Genomic DNA, 26,993 nt, shown 5'->3' on the forward strand with positions numbered 1-26,993 from the left:
TCCCGTGTTGATCTATTCATCCACCCTGACCATCTGTAATAATGTCACATTACTCCTTCCTTTGCTCCTCTCGTAATTAGAGGACGTTGTCGCTTGAAGGTATGTTGTGTATGTTGCTGAAATGTAATCTTTCTTTGGAGGAGAGTGACAGATGTTGGGTGTTTTTGTCTATCCACCTTAGCAACTAATCTTCAAGTCATGACCAAAATTCACCCTACTTTTTGGGGAATATATCCTAACAGCTGGTCGTGGTGTCATAAAATGTACTGAACATATTTTGTTGCCCCTTCAGCACCATCGTTAGGCCAAAATTTAGAAGAATCTACCTGAAATCAACATAAAAGACGAGTGCCATGATATGAAGCTGTTCCATCGTCCGTAAATCTTATGATTTCAACGACCCCGTGATCATTTCTTCACCCCATCTTGAAGATTTGTTGATGTCAACATGCATTGTGGGGTGTAATGAACTTCACTTAGCAGCTGCAAGTGGGACTTTTGGTCATGAGTGTCAGCAGCTTTCAACAACTGCAGAGCTGTGGAAATATCTCATCCTGTAAGGAAGAGACGTTAAAAGATGGAAACCTGTGAGAAAAAAAAAGAAAATTCAGTGTTTATTTAGGAGTATATTTAGAAATAAGTTCATGCCTTTACTCATTTGCAAAAAAAAAACAAAAAGTGTGTATGATAATTGTATGTGTGTGTGTGTGTGTGTGTGTGTGTGTGTGTGTGTGTGTATGTGTTAAATGTGTGCTAATGCTTGAGTTATGACCTCACTTAGATTCCAGGGTGGTCCTTTCTTAGCCCGTTAGACACTCACACACACATGCACACACACCCACCCACACACACACACACACACACACACACACACACACACACACACACACAACACACTTTCTTCTCTCTCTCTCCACACAGCCAGACTTTATCACACATTACTAAGAGCATTTTGTTCCCCATCTTTAACACCCGGGGTTCAATGCATTGTACACACACACACACACACACACCCGTGTGTGCGCAGGCACTCCCCAACTTTCCTCTCTCACTCACACACACACACAGTAAAATGCTTTAACAACTTAGTCATTCAAACTTTCACTTTTATAGTGCTCATACACACACCCAGGTGCGGGAACAGAGAAATCTAAAATCCCCTCTTTCTGTGTCCTTTCTTGCTCAATCTTTCCCTTTTACAAGACCCACCCACCAAACACACACACACACACACACACACACACACACACACACAATGACAGGATCTTTCTCTGCAGGCTCCAAGGGTCTGATGAAAGTGTTGGGAATGTGTACTGAGAGGCCACTGACACTTCCTCTACTTTCTAGTACTGACGACTCGCCTCAGGCATCTGGTGCCCCGGTGACTGCTCCCACCAGACGTTTAATGGCCATAAGCCACAGATGACAAATAGAATAGATGGGCTTTCATCTGCGGCGGTACTTATCATAGAGGCTCCCTCGCTGTGGATCTATTCTGCATTAGTATTGCGGCCGTCACTCAGCCGCTCCTCTCGCTGCTCTCATAATGGCCCAGTTGCTGCTTTCTCGGGACATAAGTAACAATTAAAAACCTCAACATTACATGCAGGATTGATAATGTTCTTTCTAAAGTAATAAAACATCACCACAGACACCAAAGGAGAATAAAACGGACCCATCACAAACAGGAAACGGCTGCTTTGTGCGTCTCATTGCAAATTTAGCAGTTTGTTTCCAGAGCTCATTTCAGAGCCAGTCATGGCACTTGACTTCATGCATATGGAAACATACCGCCTGACGTATTATGCGATAAATAAAAATAGTATCCTGCCTGTCAATGTCTTCGTTAATTGTACAAATATATTCTGAGTGATATTTGAAGTTAATATGAGTCTTGAGCAGCCAAAGTCAGACAAATCAAGTGGATATCTTCACAGTTTTTTGAGTAATCTTTGTTTCTCCCAGACTGTTTCTCCACTGCGGTTGAGTGATACTCACTTGATCGACTGCCGAAATCTCAAATTAACTTCAGAGGTCTCTCAATGGTCGATATGAACAGGAGGAATGGTTACGGCAAAGTAAACAATGCACATATGAGCACTTCTGTTTTACGACAGAAAAATGTGAACCTGTCCCTTAAACGACTCTTAATATTATGTGTGGTTTCATTAAAAATAGATATGCACAGTCATGAAGCAAATAAAAACCTACAGCAAAACCAGAAAATTATATTATAAAGACTGCCTCAGAAATCAACATGCAGAAATTAAGCAGACACATCCGGCTCGCCTGGAGCGCTCCAGGATTAGCAATAATTCAATACAGCTAATAGAATGTACCGTTGTTATTTCAGTGAATGAAGCACCATTTTATAACCACTCCAAGCAAACATGGCTGCAGATGGAGTGCCTTATCAGCCCGCCTCAGGAAACTGGAGCTATAAACACAGTCCAGAAAAACGTTTATTTAATTGATTAGGACTTCCTTTATACTGTTGCTGGTGCACTGCCATGCCTAATACACACCCGATTTGGCTTAGAAATATAAAGATGTTGCACACTGCCAACATGCGGAGCCCGTCTACTGTATAGCTGATGGGCAGTATTGCTTTTGGCTTAGATTAGGATTTAAAAATAGGTGAAATGTAGAATTTATAGCATGCGGTTCTATGGAACAAAAGCACAGTCAGGAACTAAATTATGGGTTATTGCTACCGACATAAAACGAACCCTCTTCATTATGTAACGTGTCCTGTATGTCATGGCCGTCAAAACAGTATGCTCCCGATGAGATTTAGCGCTCCGTTGCAGTGGAGGTGCACGAGCCGAAAAATATTTTTGGCAAACTTCAGCTTTCATAGCTTTCAACACCGCCTCATTTCCCCGGAGCGTGTCTTATTTTTCATGCGATTTTTTGAGAGGTGAGGGTTGTGATAGTTTTTCCAGCATTGCAAATTAGCCGGAGAGTCAGGGCAAAAAAAAAAAAAAAAAAAACCTTCATGTTTGCAGTTGAGTTTTGGCAGAGCGGAGATGTTTGCTGTGTCACGGCAGAGAGAAAAGAGGATTTGGACGGTCTTATGAGAAGGTAAATCAAGAGAGGATTTCCACAAAAGCTCTGGCCTTTGACGCACAACTTCTCATGCTTGTTCGTCCTCGTCCTCTTGTTTCTGCAGTTTCTACATCCCCCTGACACACACACACACACACACACACACACACACACACACACACACACACACACACACACAGAGAGAGAGTCCACTCTACTTCACGCCAGAGGTCTTGTTTCCGGTCAGGGGTGTATAAGAGACACAAACCAGCATCTGTACGGGCCTGGAGCTTGTTACATGTTTTTTTTTTTTTTTTTTTATGTGCAGCATTGTTGTAATGTGTGTGTGTTGACTCTAAGAGGGATGTTGCTGCTGTTGCTGCTTAGTTTTCTCAGTTTCCTCTGTTTTATTTTGTTTATTTATTTATTCTTAGCAGGAACACTCGTAAAACTGATGGAACAGATGGAAAAAACATGCTTCAGCTTCATATCGCACCGGGGTTTATTCACACATAGACACACACACAGCAAGCATGCAGGCACACGGACACACACACACACCACCCTTGTGTAGTGTTGCTGTAAACGGTGACTTGTGGACAATGTAAGTTTTGTTTTCTACAATCGCTTTTAGACCTTGTGCTCTCATAAAGCTGCTGCTCCTTTCTTAACGAAGGCTGTTTTCTGTATGTGAAATACTCAGGAGACACACACACACACACACACACAAATGACTACTACTCACGTTGAGTCAAAATCCAAAGGGGATTTTTTCCCCCTGTGTTTCAGGAACCGGCTTAAATCCACATTTCCCAAAGCTTTATGTTGAATGTTGTGACAGGGGAATATACGCATTTCCCCAGAAAGCACAGATTAACTCATTCCTGACTGAAGCATCAAAGGAGAAAGACACAAAAGAACATTTATCATCACTTTATTGGTGGTTAAAGTGCAGTTTTTGACATATAATGGCTGACGGTTCATTGTTGATTCCTATAGGTGATCACAGACAAATGAAGTGAAAATGAAAACGATTGAACTTTACGAGACTTCCTTGCAATGCAGATGAGGAAATGTTGTTGCTTAATACCCACACCTGCACCCACACACGTGCTGATATCTGCACAATTCCCAAGAAAACCAATCCAATCGCTTAGGGCTTTGCGATTCATTTGCACAGTAATGTAATCAGATTGAAATTGCCTTGTATGCCAAAATCTTTGACTGAAGTACCTGTTCATTCGCTGCAGTGCTTTTTCCGCTGCTCATGTTAATCTTTTGTGATCTCCAAACATCACAAGTTTGGCTTCAGCAGTATGGTTCAGTCGCCAAGTGGAGGAAAACAACCAGATGTGATCTACTGATGAAATCTAGCTTTTCTGTGGTATTTCTTTTTTTTTTTGAAAATGATAAGCAGCGCTACAGATCAGTGCAAAAAAGAAGAAAAAATAAAAATAGCCTCGCTTTATAAATGAAATCTTGAGTGCCAAGAGATTACAGTGCTCTGATGAGAGCATCACCTTGTTCCATCAAACCTTCGCACAAAGGGATCATTTTTTAACACTGTAATGTATTTTCTCCTTTCAGAAAGCACCACTGCCACCATGGATGAGGAACAGTGCTACTACAACGAGACCATCGCCTTCTTCTACAACCGCAGTGGCAAGTACCTTGCTACTGACTGGAACACTGTCAGCAGGCTGGTGATGGGCCTGGGCATCACCGTGTGCATCTTCATCATGCTCGCCAACCTTCTGGTGATGATCGCCATCTATGTCAACAGGAGATTCCACTTCCCTATCTACTACCTGATGGCCAACCTGGCAGCTGCTGACTTCTTTGCTGGACTGGCCTACTTCTACTTGATGTTCAACACGGGACCAAACACCAGGCGTCTCACCGTTTCGACATGGCTGCTCCGCCAAGGCTTGATTGACACCAGCCTGACGGCGTCCGTGGCCAACCTGCTTGCCATTGCCATCGAGCGCCACATCACCGTGTTCCGCATGCAGCTACACACGCGCATGAGTAATCGACGTGTGGTGGTGGTGATTGTCATAATTTGGACCATGTCCATAGTCATGGGAGCCATCCCCAGCGTGGGCTGGAACTGTATCTGTAGCATTAAGTCTTGCTCCAACATGGCGCCACTTTACAGCAACTCCTACCTGGTCTTCTGGGCAGTGTTTAACCTTGTGACTTTTGTCGTCATGGTGACGCTATATGCCCACATCTTTGTGTACGTGCGCCAGAGGACCATGAGGATGTCTCGGCACAGCTCGGGACCACGACGCAACCGAGATACCATGATGTCGCTGCTGAAAACCGTGGTGATTGTGTTGGGTAAGGAAGAGATATAATGTCTGTCTATCTATCATTTAATATATGCTCCCCCTCCCTCGAGCTATCTCTCTATCTAGTTGTTTATCTCTCTCCAGTTATCTGTCTACTACATTTATGCTGTATCTCTATCTAGCATGCCTCTGCTGTGTATGTAATATATCTCTGTAGCAGTGAGTGTGACATTTGTCAGCCGCAGCAGCAGCAGCAGCAGAACAATGAATCTGTTGATGAGTGTGAAGCTGTAGCATTCAGCACAGTGTGCCTCAAATACATCACTTCAGCCAACTCTGACCCCTGCAAATCTCATGTTCATGCGCTGTGATTCTGCATGAGCTGTTGCTATGGTGCCTATCACATTGTGTTTCACTTTACTGATACCACAGAGGTGCATATGAGTAGTTATAATGTCTGGAAGACACAGTTTTCTCAAGTGTAGAAGAGGAATTGATAGAAAGATTCTTTCTGTAGCGCTTTGACAGATGTGGTGTGTTGACTTTATACAGTGCACTCCATTTTTCACTGTAAGCAAAATCCCTTTCCTGAATTCCTGAAGAAAGTGAAAGTGTGGATGTAACAAATGCCCACTTCTGCAAATTAGTAAGTAAGTAAGGTGAGAAAAGGGCCTGCAGATCATCTTCATGACATCCCATGTGAGCCTTAAAACTACACCACCCAGTGCAGTGTACTGAAATGTCAAAGGTAAAACCTTAGATGTGACTTCTGACCGTGACTACACTAATTAGCCGGATTTTTTCCCCAATGAAGTGATCGATGCTGCATTTATGTTACCATCAGAAGTCTGCTCAACACAAACTGCTAACTAAGAACACTGATGCACACCAGCCTCCTGCCTCCTCACATCATTAACAGAATTTTTATGAGCGCCAGAATGTCTCTGTCTATATTAAGAATTGTGAAATATTCACAGCTAATCCACAATTAATTAGAATGATTACATTCACGCTGGTTGGACATGCTTTAGGCCAGACATTTTTTTGGGACCTCTAGTGCGCCAGCCTCAGCACAACTCCCTGAGACAGAAATGATGCTTAAACCTCTGAAAATAAGAACCAAATTGCAATAATCCAGAATTATCCTTTAATTTAGGATTGTACTATTGTATGGCCTTGGTGTTAACACATTAATGCAGCAAAGTCTCTCTATTAGTAGCATTAGTTGTACTTCAGAAGTCTCTCAGCCTCTTCAGTGGTGTGTAATAACACTTTGCTCTTTTTTAAATGGGCTGACTATAGCACAGTAGCAGAGCAGCTCGATTGTGTGTGAAGTAAGAGTGTGAATTGTGAGAAAAGGACTTCTTGCTGCCTGGAAGCAGGATGTGTCGGTCCCAGACAAAACATACCAAAGGATTCCATGTGATTTGTCTCCTATGTGCTGTGTTATCTCATCCTGTTGCCTCTGTTGTCTTTACTCCCACCTCAATTCAAAGCATTGGACAGCAGTGTGCTCTGCGGCCTACAGCATGCATCAAACATTTTCTGTTGCTGAGAGATGCTTTGTTTGTTTCTGCGTATTTAACCTGCCCCGTAGTTCAAAGTTTCGGAGAAAAGCGGCCAGCGGTTTTGAGCCTCATCTACAGACATGCCTCTTAAGGGCTATAGGGTGCAGATAGAAAGGCTAACCATGAAGTAAATGAGCATGTCATTGGATTACTTTTGGTTGCACCAAGTAAAGATTATTCTGGGAAGAAGATGAAAGATAAGACTATGGTCAGGAAAGGAAAGCACTGTTCAGAATTGGTCAATATATCTTATCAAATTAAAGATATTCAGTGTTCAGTAATCATGATTGAATGAAAGTTTGAACGTCCTTGTGTCGTTGCAGTTGCTCCCGCCTTCTCTTAGTATTCCACGTATCACCAGAGTCTGAGTCACCCCACAGCAAAGAAAAATGTCTGTAAATAAATGCAAGCATTTTCCAAATGCTGAGAGGTGACTTCATCCCAAAGCAGCACAGGATTCCATAGAAATCAAACAAGCCATGTCACGCCCTGTTTCAAGAGTTTCTCAATTCCAGGTTCAGCCAGTCAAGGCAACGACGCGACAGTCTAAGTTTATCATTTACCAAAGCTTTAAATTTAAGGGTTTTGATGTAAACACAAACTACTCTGCTACCCGCTGAAAGAGAAATGAAGTTCCCTACACTGAGCGACTGAACTATGTGCTGCTCTGTGGCTGCATTCCCAAAGGGGTTTAACTGACTACTGTGCAAGAAGAAAAATTCCAAAAATGTTTAAATCGAAGACCAAAGCGTGGTTAATTGTTAACAGAGGGGTACCTGTTTTGTACTTTAACCATAGTGTATCAGCTTTATTTGAATGACTGAGGAAAAGTGTGAAAAAATTGTGACGTCCATTGAAGAACACTGTATGAACGAGGACTGTGAACGCCCCATGAACACAAACTTTCTTCTTTTTTGTCTCATATATTTTATGCTTAGGCTGAGCTTCAAAGGCGAGTTGAACTTTATTTATCGTCTGCCATTGGTCAGAGCCATTTTCCAATACTTAAGACAGTTTTAAAAATCGCACTGTTACTAATTTGAATCATTGTTGTTTTGAATTCCTGAACAAATCGCATTTGTTTCTTTTTACCGATGCCAAAGTACTGGGAAAGTAAGTCTTTTGCGCGAGGGTGTGATGTGTTTTGGTTCAGACTGGAATCCACTGCTGTTTCGGAATGAGGTCATCTTTAAGCACCAAGGAGGACGTGAAAAAAACAGGAGGTAGTTGCCTGTTTCGATTGGACATACAGTTCAACCACTGATTCACATCTGTTGGACACTTATCTCCTGTTTCGTTTCAGAAAAAAAAGAAAAATTCTTTGCCTGTTTTTGTCTTCTGGCCAAAGCAAACCAGTAGAGGTCACAAGTTATTCAGTCTCTCCTGGGGTCAAAGTTGCCATTGAGTTCTGGGTTTTTGATTATGTTTGACTTCTTAGTGGAAGATTACGATGAGTTGACGAGGAAGCAAACCCCACAGCAATTCCCCGTCCAGCTTTTCCCATCTGCTAACCAGATGATAATAACTGCTCCCCTGCTCCCTGCTGTCCTCTCCACTTGTCCCTCTCAGGGTGCTGTAAAACCAGCCACGGGAAATTTCATCTCGGAAGGACAGGATGAGATGGAAAAAAAAAAAAAACAGCACACATGCATGAGCGCAGACATGTACGATATACGTACACACATAGCCTCTCTCACACTCACATGAACCCTCCAGCGGAATAGAGAAGAGTGGGACACGAGGCCGGCTCCACTCACATAAACTCAAATGATGGGAAAAGAAAACCAGAATCTGGCTTGTGCTTGATTCGCCAGAGACAAATATACACACACACACGTGGAAAATGGCATTTAACCACAGACAGAAATATAAAGGCTGTCCTCCTTTTTGACCACTAGTAGTGCTGTACTGTGACATGTCCCGCTCAGTGCGTATCTTTGTCACTAGTGATGGGATTTTTGGCTCTTTTTAGTTAGCCAGATCATCTGGCTCACCTCAGCAGTAAGGGCTCCCAGACGGCTCTTCATTTAGTATTACTTCTAGCTTTTAGCCACATTTAGCAATTTTTTGACCTATGATTGATATGTGTGCACATGTATCACTTACATTATGTTATGTGAAACCTTATAATTTCCAGAATACCATAATTTAAAAATATCTTTGGTATAAAAAACCTGAAATAACGTAAGAACACCAAACACGTGTACTGAATGTTATTTATATTGAACTGTATTCTGTGTGTTGGTGACAGTCTCACAATGCTTGGGTTTTTATGTTATTACCAAAGTGAAGAATTCCTGAATCATATTATCAAATGTGTTACAGGATCACCTTATTACTCTGTCAGTGTTCACTTAAAGGAAGAACCACAACGACACTTGTCACAATTAAAAAACAAATAGATGTAAGCAATCTGTAACAGGACTGTTTATATTTTGTGTTTAAGTTAAAAAATGTCCATAAAGCACTCAAAAATCAGTATATCAAATAAAGAACAGCACACAGACACTTTCCTAAACTTTTCAGTGAGAAGAATCCACAACTGTGCCCCTCCCGTTAGATATACTGGCTGAGAAGTCCCAAACCAGGCTGCCAACGTGTGTGGTGCCCCTCCTTGTAATTTAGCAATGGATAAAAACCTCCACTTGTGTTAGAACTAGGCCAGAACAGCTGGTGCAAGTGGCTGCATGTGTGCCAGTTCTGTTGAATACTGACTTCAAGCAAATGTATGCATGTACAGTATGTCTCGTTGTTGGTTAGACAACTACAGGTCACAGACGGCCCTGCCGGCACATTCAGCCACTGGTGCTTCCCCGCAGGAAACAAACAAACAAGTAAAACGGTTTGAATGACAGCAACAGAGATTCTCTTCATCAGTCTTCAGTGAGTCAACAGCAATGTCAAATTAACCATGACCCTTGTTCACTGTGTGTGTGTCTGTGTGTCAGGTGTTGGCTCATGTAGGGGTCCTCTGTGAATGATTTGATTATCTTAAAGCCCATGGTGCTGTATGTGGTTGCATCGTCAGACAGTGAGGAGTGCCAAGACATACCATGGGCCAAACACATGCACACAGATGCCGTACCACTGTCTTACACTTGTCTCAGAACCACAATGTATAACCAATCAATAGTCATCCCAAGAACTGACTGTGTGCGACTGAGAGCAGAACCAATCAGAGCCAACTCCTACACATGACTGGTGTGCGGCTCACAATGTCACCTGTTCGCTCTCACTGTGTGTGTATGTGAAGCTGCTAATGCAAGAAATTACAGTTCACAGTGCAGCTTTTCTAATCACTCACTACGGCAGCATCTGCGCTTATGAATCGGGTTCCAGCAGAGTCAGTTGTTAATTTCTGGCAAACCCTGCTCGAACACCCACAGCACCGTTCAACGCTTCCTCGGTTTGCACCTCCAGCATGTTTTCCTCGTTCTTTCGGTTTTTCAAATAAGCCTGGATTTGTGAGCGTGCATTACGAGCTAAAAGATTATACCTGAGTATAATCTAGCATTATCCAGATCAGCTCTGCCTGGAAAGGAATTTGTTTTTGTGTGCCGGCTTGCTTCTGTGGCAGAATTCACTGTTTTTTCTTACTTTGAAAATTTGTAAAATACCCATAAAAATACTCCTGAAGCACAGTTTTCCTGTCACAATAATTAGTACTACCGTTTTGTTTGTGATGCTGTTGAATTTGGCTTCATTAAGATTATACGTCACAGGAACGCGAATGTGAGAAGAGCCTGACAGATAAAACGAGCAGTATAATTGGTTTATTATTGATTTTAGGGAAGCGAAGCTAAACTGTATCTGTATTGTTCAAAATGTCAAGTGATAAGTAACAAGAAACTGCACCGACATGTTTAATACAGCTCAGAATTATTTCAAATGTAATTTTTTTTAACATGTATTTGGGTCTTATTTATCACAATTTTGTTGCATTTGTTGTTATTATTATATCAACCAGTATCAAATAGTATCTAAATGTGGGCGTTCAGGGTTGAATATGACTGGCTGATTGTTTGCAGTGCATTCTGGGACAGAACACCAGAGCCGATTCTAATTAGAAAACATCTGCGTTCATAGCCTGAAGTACAGAAACCGAATCTGGTGGCACCAAACAGCCAGCAGAATGTAACCATATACACACGATTTTGTCAACAAAACAGCTGGAAGATAGGATCAGACTGGTATTATTTTAAAAGTTCAAGGACCAAAGTGCCACTTTAAATCAGATGCAGTTTTAGAAAATTGGATTCATACTGGCATGGCTGCGGCTAACAATCTGGATTTAATCTAAACCATAACAGAACACCGCAGTATCAGTGCGCACCGCTTTCACTGTCGACTTTTTGTCTTTTTATTCCAAAACGACGAGGACAAATGTTTTAAAAACCAGAAATATCAGCACCTGGAAGTGAGTGAGTCACTGCTGCTGACCGACAGCTCTGCTCTTACAGCCTGTTTGTACGAGCTGAGCAGAAAACCTTTTCAAAGGCCTCACTGTACTCCCAATCAAAAGAGTGCTTCTCTTACCATTAGATCGCTGTGGCACCGTCACCACACTCGAGTGTGCGCAGTGATGGATCCATCACTGTGCACACCACAAGCCTCTATCAATAACTGTAAACAGTCATCTATTGAATGTGAATGATAATGTATTTAATCTCCAGTGCATGTGGAAGCACTGATGTGGGAATGGGAGGGGACAAACAGGGAGTGTGTTTGAGTTGGGAAAATGATGGAAAGAGATGAACAGAGTGAGAGATAAAGGAGGAGGGTGAAAGTGAGGGCAGACATGGAGATAAAGAGGAGGAGAGGAAGACAGGTTGCAGGAAGAGAGGACAGCGAGAGAGAGAGAGAGAGACAAGAGAGATAAGAGAAGGAGAAAGAGAGAAAATGTGGCGAGACTGAGAGTAAGTGATGAGACACAATGAAAAAAAGAGAAGTGAAGTAGGATATAAAAAGAATTAAAGGATGGGGGAAAAGAGAGAAGGGAGGGGGACGCACAGAGAGATGCAGATAGGGAGATTAATGGAAGAAAGGGAGTGAGCCACACAGAAGAATGAGAGCTGTAATTTAATATTGGGTGTTTATTCATTTTTAAGGCCCTGAGAGGATTACACATTAGTGGAAATCTAAGTCGGCACGCAGACGTGTGAAATGATAGTAAGGCATGAAAATCCCAGATAGCACAGTCTGAAGCTCTGTAATGAGTTGAGTGTGCTGCTACATGTGGAATACATCAGCACGATGCAGAGAAAGACAACGTGTGAGAGGCAGCATTGTGATGATCAGAGACAAACAGGCTCATACGGGAGGTTTGACAATGACCTTTTACACCCGCTGTATCAAAATATTAACATTACTGCCGACGGTTTATCACGGTGGACTTCACTTCAGTAGGCTATGGTAAGAAAACAGCAGACGTGTTTTGGTCTGAAACTTCATGTTATACTGCAGTTGCAAACACAAGACTGTCTGCATTGGTCATTTGTTCAAACACTTCAAACAACTCATGTAAACATTTTCTTGGGAATCTTGTGGTATTGCAAACGGTGATGTTTTGTCTCTGAAGCAAAGGCAGAAATGGCAGGACTTCATCATAGCACTGCAGAGGAGGAGGTTTGGGTGGATGGGTGGGCATGCCAATGGAGTGGGAGACCATGGTTCGCATCCCGTCTCCTACCACCAGTCAACAATGTTGTCTTTAACCATGACTACAATGTCTCCCTAACCTTCAGACTATACAATATCAGCATTGCTGTGGAACCCAAATTAGCATCATGTGCAACAGTTGCCTGTTTGTCTCGCGTGTCATAGTGGAAGACAATTGATGCAGCATCGGGGGTAACTCACAGGTGACTAGCATGACTAGCTCGTCCTCTTGATCATCCACGATGCACAAAATCGTTAAAGACAGCAAGCTGTGTCTGCCTAGCAAGTCCTCCACACTAGAAGAGAAAATATGTCCTCTATCATTGTTTGTTTGGCTGGAAGGGTTTCCTGTGTGACGCCCCCAGACTGTTACAAATCACAATTAAAACATAATTATGTTTTTTGCTACAGTTAAGTTTTGGGTTGACTCGGAAAAACATCGTGCTGAGGCTAACATATGACTACGCGGCTAAGGTTGGGGGCGCTTCCTTGTCATGGTCATATTTGAGCCATAAAAGGAAAAAGAAAAAGAATACAAAAGAAAAAAGAAAATGTTGTCACTGTCCTCAACTGTTTCTGGCCCTTAAGATATTTAGGTTCAATATGAACTATCTGTCACCAATACAATGGAGGTGAATAGCATTTAGTTTGTGGCACCTTTAAACAATTGAACAGCAGCATTTGTTTCAATGCAGCATCACTGTCACTGGACAGTCCACAGCCACAGAAAACAGAAACCCAATGCAAACTGTCCACAGCGTGGTCTGTGCTAACCACCTCACCCATTCGCAACCCCTCCAACCTCAATGAACAGGGTCTCCCCTTTCTCACAAATCCCAATTCAACCACTGATTTAAATGGAAAACATATTGTACTGTACATTGTTTATATCATGAGAACGTTTTTCAGCGGCACGTATCCGAAGTCAGAGCATCATCACCAAAAAAGGACAATCTTCATGCAAGTGTATTACGACCAATGCAGCCTTCACTTGGATGGATGACTGATGTTACCTCTGCTGAGCATGTGTCAAACCTCTGCAAGCAATCAAAGAAGCATCTCAATACTAGTTAAAGGGCTAAACATGAAAAACCTGCATGATCCTTTAAGCCATTTAACCTCGTATTTATGTAATTCTGCTGTGCGCTGCATGTGACTGGGTGCAATAGAACAAGCTGCTGCGGACAATGTGTCAGTAACACTGAACAACAGCGAACGTCATACAGACCGTCTGCCTGGAAGAAACACGACACGTGAGCCATTAGGGAAAAGCCTTTTCGAACAAATGCTAAGTTAGATTAGGAAAGAGAACATATGCCCTCATTTGAAGGAGGAGGCGGTGTGCTGAGACAGAAAAATACATCGAAATAATCATTACTCAAAATCTCCCTTAATGATGTTGTATGGAGCTAAGAGCTTTAATGCTGAAAGTGAAACTCTCTGTTTCTGGTCAGTAATGATTATAATGGTGATTGGAAGGCTGAGCATGCTGGGATGGAATGGGCAGTGTTTTCTGAGTGCTTTCTCGACCCAGTCCAAATGTTTGAGCGTTTCGTGTGTGTGTGAGCGCTCCACCATCTGTCTTTGTAACGTGTGTAATGATGTAAGTGAGTGTTTGCGTGTGTTTGTGTCTGCACATGTGAGTGTTTATCTGTATGTGTGTGTGTGTGTGTGTGTGTGTGTGTGTGTGTGTGCTGGAGTGTGGAGTTCATTGCCGTAGTCTGGTCCCCATTATTTCCTTATTTTTGTTCCCATAGTCCTCTGTTCTCTGTCTTATTGAAGGCCATTTCCGCCAGGAAAAAAAAAAAAAAAATGATGAGAGTACTCACAGGAAGTAAAAAAAAGTTCCTACTGTCTGAGTCAAAATTACGACTTTGATATAAGTAAAAAATAGGTTGACATAATCATGATTATGAGATACTAAGTCATTTGACTGATAAGAAAATATTTCAATATCAGTAAAAAAAAAACAGCCTATTCAAGTCACGCAAGTCAAAATTATCTGACATGAATTCAGAATTCATTCTTTCATAATTTGGACTTCGTATCTCATACCATGATTTACCATTAGTACTCTTTATTTTCTGAATTGCATTTGTTTTGTTTTAGGGCAAAGGGGCTTCCATACTCATCAGATCCAAACTTTATTGGACTGAACCGGCAATGCTCTTGATTTGGCGATGCATTCGTGTCCCTTGCTTCTGTGCAATCCCTAATTCTATCAAGACCTGGAAAGTGTCATAGTAGTTTTCCATGCATTTCCAGATTTTCCAGGCCTGCGTCACAGTCGTGTTTATTTACTTTCCTCCCCTGACTTTCCAGTTCTCCGGTCTCTTTTCCCTCCATGTGGCATTTTCAAGTTGGGACAAGGCAAAGGGAGTCACTTACAGGTCCGCCAAAGAAGCCTATTTGTTTCTTCCATAAACAAAAGCTCTGTAAGCTTCATCTGTGAAGAACCTGATGTGGCGGAATTGCTGGTCCATGTGGCAGTGGTAAGGCGGACACTTCTTTTCAGAGAGGGGGAAATGTAAAGAGGCAATTTTGAGATGAAGGGTGTAACTCCAGCAACTATATACCCCTGGCTTCAAAGAGGAAATGAAAGTATCTAAGGGTGAAACCTCTCAGGTCATAGCTTCACACAAAGACTGCTTTCTTCCTCATTCTGAGGGAAAATCAAGACAAACATCCTGGAAATGTACATATTTGACAAAAGTATCAATGGTAAAGAGGCGGGTATATGAAAGAAAGAAGATTTGCTAATGTTGTTTTGTATGGTTTCTGCTTTACTCAGAGAAGAATATAGGCTGTGGTTAGGGTCGATTTCATGACTATATTGTGTTTCCATTAGCCTGACATAAAACGAGACAGTGTTGCTAACACTGGCAGGAAACACGGTCATGAAATACAATCATAATATTGGTCTGAAATGTTTTTCTTTTTTCCTTTTAGTACTGACATTCTGAATCCTTCTGTGCTTTTTTTTTCTTTTCTTTCCTTTTTTTTTTGTGCTGAGTCTTGTCCTGTTCAGAGCAAGAGATGTTTCACAGCGAGACAAATAGGTCAGATAGTTTCTCTGCAGGGCTACGAACCGTTTCAGAAATTTATCAAACTGTGGAGAGTCTGCCCGCATAGCTGGGAAGTGAGGTCAAGCCTTAGCTGCAGCTGCCGCCTGCAAAACACTAACAGAGAACAGGCCTGCCTGTCAATATTCTCTCTCTCTCTCTCGCTCTCTGTCTCTGCTTGCCTAATTTCTCATCGAGACTTCTTGTTTTACAGCCTCAAGAGTGTAATGTCCTACAGTTCTCTTATAGTGGCGACAAATGTGTTGACGGACTGCATAGTGCTTGAACTTGACATTCAGAGTAATGAGTCAGTGACCCTCCTCCGCTGCACTCGCGCACTTGAAGCGATGATGCATTGTATTCCCCCAAATGAGGTTTGGAGGTTATAGATAAGATGATGGAATACCAGAGATCTGGTTGCAAAAATGAGGTAGAGGGTCAGTGGCTTATGTTTCTGTAGATGTTTCACATTAAGGGAGGGATAATGGAGGATGTGGATTATGAGTGGCTGCTGCTGATCTGATTTCCTGAGGAGTCAGGAGTCCAATCCCTCCTCCTACAAACAGCCAAAATTGGCTTCTTTAATTGGTGACTAAACGTTTTAGTTACCTAAACTTTATGTCGCTTTACACATCATATGAATCTTTTTTTTTTTTTTTAATGGTCATATGGAGCAGTTTCAGAAAGCTCTGACAAGTAATGTTTAAGGCCCCAGATCAGAAAATACTCAAATGGTGTGTTTTGAACAAACAGCTTATTTAGTTTTAGTTAAATTATGTGATGTAAACTTCTATATGTTGTTTCTTTTGCATAGTGTTTTAACCTAATATATGATTTACTGTGTTTATATGATATTGGGCTTTTATTTTGAAAGGTATGGAGCCCTAAAAGTGACAAATTTTCATTAAAATCTCAATAATATATGAATATATATATACCGCATGTGTGATTAGTCGAGTATTTCTATACAATAATATATCTCTTTAGTCAAAAGTGCAATAAAATTTTTAAATAGCAAAGCTAGAAACATCTTTCCCACTTTCCGCATGAAACGTTATTATTTCCTAATCTACAGTATCTTCTATCATAAAAAAAAAAAATAAAAAAATGAAAAGAGTTGTGATAAATAAGACTGTGTGCTGTGTGGTGAAAGTAAATGGTTTTCGATTTATAGAGATTGCAGATAATGGAGTGATATTATTTATATCCAATCAGTTGTGAATTATTTATATCACTATGTTTATTCATGCATTTAAATATGTTTTTGAGTTAGAAGACAGCAATTTAGTGGTGTTTTTCCTTTTTGGGTCTACAGAAGTGGTCACATAATGCACCCTCAATCACAAACTCTTTGAAAACCCCATACAACAAAAGTGCTTTGTGCTCAAAATGTGTCGTTAAAAGTTTTAGATGTGGTTATAGAGTGACATGGGCATTTCTGGCTCTGTAGACTGTTGGTGGTGTGGTTGCTAAGTGGTGTGATGTGGCTGAAGGGTGATTTTTGTGTGTTTCAGGACAGACCAAAGACAACCAACTCTGGTTCCCACACAGTGTGTTTTCACCTGTATGATGGGTCTTCCGATCAGTCGTTGTGTTGTTGTCTACTTGGCGAAAGACAAGTAGACGTCACGGGATCAAACACAGGATAAGATCATATTCATTTAGGAGTGAAGGTAGCAGGATGCCTCCCATGTGCAACATGATGAGACATAAGTTGTAAGTCAAAGTGAGTCATGTTTTCTCAAGTGTGTGTCAGCAAAATTTAAGTGTGAGTCCAAAGCAAGTCATCAGTTTTCGAATATAAATCACGAGTCATGAGAATTTAAACTGCAGGGATCCAGGAAGTCCAAGGCTTTGTACTGCAATGCCAAAACCCTGAAAACACAAATTAGAAAAAAATACACTGATTGGGTGAAATACAGAATGTTAACGAGGCGAAATTCAAGAAAGTCGGGCTCACATCACATTTTTGTGGTATTGACTCCACTGTGAGCACAATTGGCTCATGAAAAGGAAGTGAGGAATTAAAACAGGTAAAAACATGAGCTTGGTTGCTGTTCAGTAACAGTGTAACTGAAGCCAAGTCAAACAACCGTCAGGCAGAGAAAAGGCTAAATATAACAACATTTTGTCTCTGTATGCACATCAAAGCCCAAACCAAACACTGTCACTCTCAAAGTCTTCTTGTTAGTTTCTTCGAAAACCAGTTTTTAATCTTCCCGTCATCTATTTTACATTTTTCCCCCTGTTTTGTCTCCTCAGGTGCGTTCATCATCTGCTGGACCCCTGGCCTGGTCATCCTCCTTCTCGACGTCTTCTGTGCCAGCTGCAACGTCCTCACCTATGAAAAGTTCTTCCTGCTTCTGGCCGAGTTCAACTCGGCCATGAACCCCATCATCTACTCCTACCGTGACAAGGAGATGAGCGCCACCTTCAGGCAGATCCTCTGCTGTCAGCGGCAGGAGAACGTCAACGGGACGGCGGCGGAGGGATCTGACCGGTCGGCGTCGTCCATCAACCACACGGTGCTGAGCGGCGGCATGCACCACCACCACCACCACAACGAACACTCAGTGGTATAAAGGAGGGCCGGAGATCACGCAGATTAATCCAACTGCTTGAAGGGTTAATCGCTTTTAGACAGACTGACTGAAAGAAGGTGAATGGCAGCATGGGAAGGTAAAGAAGGACTGCTAACATGACGTGAACTAAGTACAGTAACGTGATACATGTGAGGATGAATGAAGCGGGGGTGGAGGAGGGTTGATGAGGAGCTGGATGGGATCACTATGAAGAAAGATGACAAGACTTTACCGCTGTGTGGAGGAAGAACAGGGAACACCTGATCTGCAAGGACTCCGATAGGCTGTTAGTTTTTTTTTTGTTTAGTTGTTTATTATTTTCTATTTGTTTTAAATGTGTTGTTATGGGCAACGCTGTTATGAACTATTTAAAAGTAATCTGTGAAATGAAGGTAATGCCAGTATAACCCATCCTCTCCCTTCAGTCTTCTCTAACTTTTTCCTGATGATCCCAGTTTCTTAAGAAGGGTCTCATAACATCATACATCCATGTTACATATGGACTCATTCAGAATAGTTGAGCAATTTGGCTCTGAATCCAGATTTAGGACACTATTCTTTCGTTTTCCTTTATGTTTGGGATGAAAGACTTCAGATCTGGGGAAATTCAAAGCAGCACATGTCATTTTGTGCTCATAACATGTAACTGAACGTTAATACGCGTTGTCTCCAGCAGCTTTAATTCTAAGATGACCTTGTGGAGACTTGAAGCTGATTTTTCTTGATACTCTTTGGATCTGTTTCCAGGGTTTAAACTTTTTCAAACCTAGGCTTCAAAATGAAACATTTATGGGACATCCTGCTAATGCTTCTAAAATAGCTTTCTGAAAACAGACATGTTTGACATCTTTAGTGACTGACGAAAAAATACTGCAATACCCATTATTGTTAAAGCAACCGGAGCCACTATTCATTTCTGCACCAGATTCATCATTCATCTTTTAATGACCTTATAGCCTAAAATACTTTGGGGACTTATTATTCTGCTGATCCTCTTCTCCAACTAAAAAAAATAAAAAAAAAAATGTGTGAATGGATCCCAAAAGTTTCGTCCTGTCATCCAACTTAAATACACAAAGGGTCCACAATTTACAGAAATCCTGAGTTGTTTCCCTCCACGGAATTCGAGACAGGCCGTTCCAGGGAACTGACCAAAAAGGAGGAGGAGGATGTTTGCAGTTTCTGAGCAGGCTCGGTGCCACAGTGTTCTATGGAGACTAGGTGAAGGTCATATCTGGTGAGTGTTAACACACTTCAGATCATGACATGAAATGTGCTAAGTGGTCATGGATTTATCAAACGTCTCTGCGTCCGTGAGGCTGACTGAGGAAGAGAGGTGGAAGTGTGAAAGCACAACCGGTGTTTATGTTAAATTGCCCTCTGGTGGCGTGAGTGGGATGTCTGAAAATGAAAATGACTGTAAATTATATAAAATTAGAATCCTGAAAATCAGATGATGCTATGTCCCCATAACAGTGTGAGGTGGGCCATTCCATCTTTTCAGTGTAAATGTGAAGACAAAATGGACGTTAATGAATGCCTGCCTGAACCTGAAGTTTGCAAACTACATTTTGCCTGAAAAATGATACGCCATCTGATATAAACAGTTTTGACTGAAAACATTGACCTGCTCTGTTTCCCACCAAATTGATTATACTGATGTGGAGGCACTGAAGTATGACACCAGATAAAGAAACTCAGTGGGCACAGCCAAAGAAAAAGCTCGAAGGCCTAGTTTGAACTTGGACCCTTTTGTCACACGGCTAACTAACAAGACTATGCTAACATGCTCACAATAATGCTAAGATGCTAATGCTCACCATCATGGTTTAGCTTGTTAGCGTGCATCTTTAAACACAAAGTGCACCCGAGGCTAATGAGAATGTCATTAAAGGCTTGACCTGACGATGGTGCTACACGAAGAGTCGAATAGTCACCAAAGTTATTACCATTCATCCTGAGAGGGACCTGGATGTTTGAACCAAATTTCAGGGCAGTCCATCGAGTTGTTATATTTCAGTTTGGACTCAGCCCATGAGCTCTGCCCACCAAAAATCTAAAGATCCAAGCTGTATCTTAAAGTAACAGGGGAAATAACCTTTTCAGAATGTGGTTAATTACTTTTCTGTGAAGGACCAGTCTGATAACTCTACATTGTTTTACAGACACTCCAAGGAAAGTACCAAAATGTTTGTTAACCAGAAACTGAATGGCATGTACACACTGTTATTGGCGATATGAAGTAATACAGACATTCATCGAAGATGTTTTGTAATAATCCAAATGTTCTGGACACACACACACCCCTGCCCTCATCCCTTGTCGTCTCTCCCGATGGCAGCATCCCTCTTGATATCCAGCCACTCTGGGGTGGACCCATGGACTGCTTAACCACAGTTAATTGAGCAACATATAATTTACAGTGTTCATTCAGTCATGACCCATGGAGCTTATTCTTTATTTGCACTGGTGCATGTGATTAATTGTCCAGAGTGGGAGATTTTGCCACATTAGTTTGAGCAGTAGACAGCTCAAGTGCCAACTGTCATTAAGATATGTCATTTCTGGTGCTGAGATCATTTTGGACATATTTTGACTTAAAGTTTGTAGCGGCCGTAGACCCCCACAGCGAAAGCTTAGCCTGTGCTGCCTTTTATTTCATTCTGACACTCATCATTGAGAAGCAGCAGCATTGGATTATGTCTTATTGGCCTTCCCCATCAATTCAAACAAAAGTTTGGATACACGACCCCAAAAGTTGGCACATACTACAGTTTTGATTCTGGACTGGTCTCATGCCAAAGCTGGGCTATGATGATGCTGATGTTTACCGACTTTAAATTTGGTCGTCAGTTCTTATTTAAAGGTGTACTGACAACAATGACTTTTTACAGTTTACACTCATGATAATACATAAAGGTCTAGCTGCCACAGGGTGTTTTTCTTAATGAAGTGACATTAGAGGTGAGGCAGAGTTGAGCCAATGCCGTGTTGAATGGTGTTATATTATTTCCACAAGTGCACTCCCTGACATCTGCTCTTAACTTCCAAGCCAGCTGAAAGTCAGCCTAGTGATGCTATGACGTGCATTGTTAAAAAATCACCAGCTGAACCTTTTGTCCTGACTTGAATCACAACACTTTTTGGCCAACATACATAGACAAAGCCCCTAACAGCTGACAGAAGAGTGGGAATCGTGGCCAAAAACACAGGCAAATGTTTTCCAGGAAGCAAGATGTTTGTCAGGGATTTAAGCTGCAGGGCTGAAATGAAGTCAGCTGGTATTTCTGAATGTCAGAATTGCAGAAAATGTTGTTCTGTTTATGAGGGAGCATGAGTTCTTTTTTTCAGACAAAGATTACAGAGTTTGGTATTCTTAAGTGTCTTTACACATCTAGATTTCCCATGTTGTGTTTGGCCTTTTAATCTCCTGGTTGTGCCTTTACAAGGAAAAAAAATAAATTGAGAAAAGGCAGCAATCATACAGATTTTTTCTTTGATGACTTGACTTCATTCCTCAAGTTGTGCCTTGGAGTTTGTCCAACTTTGACTACTGTTAGCAGCAGCAGCAGCAGTACCGCTCATTGCTCCATTGACCAAACCTAAACCCAACCCTCCATGCCTGACATTCACTGTAACCATTTTTCTAACAAAGTATTGATTCAGGTTATATAGCAAACCAACTAAACTTCTGTCTTTGTATGTCTTTGTTTACGCGTGTGTCGCTCTTTGTACACCATTGTAAGTATATGTGTACAGTATGTATGTATATAAAATATATTATTCAAAGTTAATCACCAAAGGGAAAGTGTTTTTGTGTTTGTAAATTTAACTGTGTTATACTCTGTCCAAATGTACTGTAGGATTTTGTTTATGGTTTTTATGTCATGAGCTCTTTTGTATTGTGATCCTAATTCATGAACTTCCTGTAGACACTATTACAGTTATTAACATGTTTGTGACCCACAACTAGATATGTATGTGTGCAGTGCCTTCCAGTCCTCCTCCTTAAAGAGCAAATTAGCACCAGGCTGAAAAGCAGTGTTTTGCTGCCCTCTCTGGTTCAACGTTTAAAGCCCCTTTCACCTCTGACAACACCCAGCACCACCACTGATGCTGGGTGTGGCTGCTCCACCCCCAACAGTGATGTCACAGTGTCCTGCAGTACACCTGTGCATCACTGCAGCAAGTCGAGATGTGATTATGAGATGTCAGCAAAAAACAAGATTTTCAGGCGGTGTTAAACTACTCTTTAAGTGTGTGTGTGTGTGTGTTGCTAATGTTAAAGCGATATTTCACTTTAGTAGAAAGTATTAAATAATGAAGATATACAACACAGCCTCAAAATAATGTTTGTAAAAACATAAAAAGAGATCACATGATATGATTTGACCAAGATCTAAACTTTTGTTCCACATTATCAACAATCCATCTTTTGGTTTTGGTCAAAACAAGTTCAAATCATCTGATAGTGGGGACACTAAACCAGATTTGAATGTTATCTGTTCTCCAGGGCAACACGCACAGGCAGCATTTGACACCTGTCAGAACGTCGACACTGCTTGCTATGTAAATCCAAACTCCGGCAGTGTTCATCCATTATTACACATGACAGGATATACGTCCTTTCTTTTCCAGTGTTAATGTGCATGAACCTTCCCCAAAAAGCAACAGTTTTATCAGGTTAGCTCCCCAGATTAGCCCGTCCCAGCTGCCGTAGCTTGACTCCAGCTTGTGCTGTCTGAACGGTGCATTCAGTGTTTGCTCGTGTCAGTTGACACGCGTGTTGCACTGTTGAGATGATGTTTTAATACTAATACTTGTCTTTCATTCCAAATGTTAAAATGCATTGTACATTATTGGGAGCAATCTTCCTAAACTGTAGGTCTGAAACACTTTGTTCTTCCAAAAGTGAAACGTTGCTTTGAAATGTTTTTGGAAATTTTGCCAAGCCTCAAATTTAACAAACCATGTACCAGTAGTGTGTAGAAAGTAATTGTGATACAAACATAAAGGTGATTTCCATACTATCTATACTGTACGGGCCAATATCAATGAATGTCCACCCAGAGTCATAGTGTTGATATCCCAGCAACAATAAAAACATGAGAAAAGTCTGAATTATTGTGTTTGTGTGTTTCTTTTTTTTGAAATTTGATCTTTCTGAAATAAATAACTGTCATTTCACTGACAGTAGTGGAGTGTTTTTAAGGATCTTTCTTTATCTTACATGTTTAGCCTTGCTATTGTTGCTCCTTTCTGTTATCCAGCACTGTTTTTGTTTCTATGACATCCAAAAAGTCAGCAACAGCCAAACTGGGGAACACACAGGGTCACAGACAGACACACACTGATAATGTATGCTTCACGATAATCAACAGACCTTCAGACCTAGAGGCTATTCACGTTAGGTAGCCTTGACTGATAGCAGAAGTGTGTGTGACGATGTGTTCACATCTTGAGGAAGACATTTTACCAGTTGATCTAAAGAAAATGTGCAATATGAAAACTGCCGCTTGCTGTGACGGATCCACAGAAAATGTTCATCTGACTCAGCAGTTTCCCCTTAGCTCTCATTTTAGCACTGCATGACAGTTGATCCAGTTGATTCAAGAACATAACCAGAGCAGGGCTGGTCTGACCATGCAGTCAAGCAAGCAACATTGCAGGGAATGAGTGGAGCAAAGGTGGAAAGCTAACTGCGCCTACCTGGGTTTCAAGTGGATCCTGCACCCTATTCTTGCGGACAACCAAAGCATTTAGCACATGCGATGGCCTAGTAGTGACGGGTACAGCTTTAAGACGTAGTGGTAGTGAGATCCCCTAGACCTGCAGCAAATAATGGTGCCATGGTTTATGTGCTAACACATAAACCATGGCACTCTTGAGCTGACCCTCACTGTAACAAAAAACAAAATGGACTCAATTCTGAAACTGACCTTTTAAAAGTAATGCATTTACATTGCAGAATGTGGACTGTAACATAAAGCAGATGCCACATGAAGTGCTACAGTTACAGTGTGGTGTGTGTGTATGTTTAATGCTGCTGTGAGAGTGGTCACTGTGTGCAGTGTGTGACATGAATTCTGCAGCAATCCTAGCAACAGCGGCCAAATGTTTTCATAGGAAAGAATTTTCAGTGTGTGCGTGTGTGTGTGTGTGTGTGTGTGTGTGTGTGTGTGTGTGTGTGTGTGTGTGTGCGTGTCAAACACATGCTCTGCTATGTTTACTGTTCCACAGCTTTAGAGTGCTAGACTCCAGCTGACTGATATATGTCTCCCTACTTCCTGTTGCTCCACGAATGGGCCAATCAGAGTCAGTGCAGCCACACAGGAAGTACCCCTGCACTGTCGCTGAGTGAGGGGGATGTCACATCTTCGTCACAGTGTCAATATAGACTCCTTCCGTGGTTCCCAGCATGGTTTGCTGACTGACAAATATGTCACCTCGGTCAAATGTCCTACCGCATGTTTGGCAGATAGGTTAAAGCTAATGATTTGAATGGACGCGATCAGCATTCCCGTCGCCAGCAGAGTCTGCGATGCATGGAAAAGTCAACAAGACATTAAAAGTTGAGCTGCTGACACACCAAGACCTCCTGGAATCACAGCACTTGTGTTGAAACCTTTGGAAAATTTCAACACGTGAAACACATCCAGCTTCCTCTGAAACCTGATCAAATTTCTGCACAGCAGAAATACACTGAACCAAGGGAGATTATCATGACAAAACAGGAAGTGATGTGTCATGGTTGGATAAATCTTCTGTCTCCAAACATTTAGAGCTGCTAGTGCAAGTTGACAGGAAGGTTGGAGAGTCCATTCAGATAGCCCTTTTGTTTGGAGAAGGAACAGTGGGCTAATTCACTGTGAATGACTGTTACTTGGCCTTATCTGCAGCCGGCTTTGTGAACCATTTCAACTTAAATGTCTCAAAGAAAGAGTCGATGGAGACAGGGAGAAGGAACTGACTGCAACTACAGATAAGAGAAGAAACAGTGGTGATGGAGAGGGAGGAAACAAAGAGAGCAAGGAGAGAAGGCGATGAGAAGAGGGTAAAAATGGTGACTTGTCTGTATGTCTTCTGTCCTACATGTATCTGACAGAGCAGGCCAGCAGGCTGTGTTTCTTGGGTAAACACGAACAAACTGCACTCCTAACAACTACCACAACAAGCTGAAGCAAAATGCAGCGGTACACATATTGTTACTTCAGAGAATACATGCAATAAGTATTTTTTTTTTTTTATTTAGCATTAAAAACTGAAATAGCCTATTAGTGATGCAGTCACTTCCTTGCTGTGTTTAATATTAAGTATCATGTTGGTATTGATAGCAGTGATTGTGGTCTTCATATTACTTGGCATTGGTCCAAACCAACTTTTGTTGCATTGCTCACCCTTAATGCAAGGTTAAGAAGTGTCTACAACAATAAAATGCATCTGAGATGGTTCTGAAAATCAGATATGAAAAAGGAGTAAATATGGTGCAGACAGCGAAATCCGTAGGAGGCGTGAGGAGAGGAAAGAAGAGAGGAGGAAGTGGGAGTAAGACTGTCTGATCCACAGTTTAGATCAAGGAGAAGAGAATGGCCAGTGCAGGCCAAACTCCATGCAGCCTACTTTAAACAGTTTATATTGGGCATCCCCAAATCATACACACGCACACAAGTAGACATCCTCCATAGAAGTCACAGAGGGAAGCAAACACAGACACATCCACACATACACAAAGCCTTACAGATAAGTGGAACACAAGCATGCGAGGGCCCATCAGAGAAGCCATATTCACTGAAATTCAGTGTGAAAATTAGGCAAATAGCACCTAATGGCAAACCCTGTTTTCTGTCTCACTTCACCCCTCTGATCCCTCTTGTGGTGAGTAATAACACTGCAGCAGCCACATGGTAAAGTACTTGGTGCGCTGTTTTCTGTGGGTGGGGGGGCTGTTATGGAACATGTATGAGGGGAGGCTCATGATTAAATAAACAGACAGAAAGAGACAATTTAAGCAGAGAGCAAGTTTAGGGTCAGAGAAATAAAAATCTACACTTTTTCTTGCCATGTGTCTTTCCAGTTGTGATAACCAACATTTTGCATATTGTAAACAATAAATCAATACATTTAATTACCCATCATCTGCAGGGATTCTTCATGTCTGCGCTTGTCCCTGTTCATGCCGCAGACCCACTGTTTGTCGAAAAATGGGCCCTCAAATAATACTGAGGAAGTTTCAGGGCACGTGTCATTTGCTGTGGGCATGTCTGTGGATGTGGTTTTATTTTACTGCTGTTCCACACTCTTACCATAAAGCCACACCGGAAAACAGCAGCCTAGGTGGGGCCGCTGCCTCCAGTTTACTTTCTATGAGGTGGAGCAAATCACTTGTGCTGAGCATGACACGACTGATGCTGATGCAGTGCAGGGCCTGAAGATGGTGATGTTTTTCGGGGTGGTTTTGACGATTTTTAAAATTTTGGAGATTTCTGTCAGGACAAAAGTTGGTCTTGGACACACTGTGAGCTTTCTGCAGCTTGAGAATTAATGCTGATATCAACTGATATTGTCCAGATTGCGAATATCAATGTGTTTAATCACTATGTTTATTTGCAAGCGATACAAATACATATCATACTTAAAGGGAAATAAGTGAGGCAAAACATAATGCATCGTAATGTTGTGTAACAAATAACAAAAAGGTAACATCACACCACATTTATAAAGAAATAAAACATGCCATTCATCTGAAAGGCAAATCTAATTCGATATTAACTAAAATATACT

General features: G+C 41.6%; 1 protein-coding gene across 1 annotated transcript in view; it reads left to right on the plus strand.

Moving 5' to 3' along the window:
* lpar1 (lysophosphatidic acid receptor 1) overlaps nt 1-23,325 on the plus strand; it is a 36,275-nt gene extending 12,950 nt beyond the window's left edge. The window contains exons 2-3 of the mRNA XM_076758968.1: nt 4,636-5,391; nt 17,893-23,325. Coding sequence (XP_076615083.1) covers nt 4,653-5,391; nt 17,893-18,212 — 1,059 coding nt within the window. The 5' untranslated portion in view covers nt 4,636-4,652 and the 3' untranslated portion in view covers nt 18,213-23,325. The remainder of the gene's footprint in view (nt 1-4,635; nt 5,392-17,892) is intronic.
* The last annotated feature ends 3,668 nt before the right edge of the window (nt 23,326-26,993 follow it).

This window comes from Chaetodon auriga, chromosome 19 (genome assembly GCF_051107435.1).
Source record: "Chaetodon auriga isolate fChaAug3 chromosome 19, fChaAug3.hap1, whole genome shotgun sequence".
NCBI lineage: Eukaryota > Metazoa > Chordata > Actinopteri > Chaetodontiformes > Chaetodontidae > Chaetodon > Chaetodon auriga.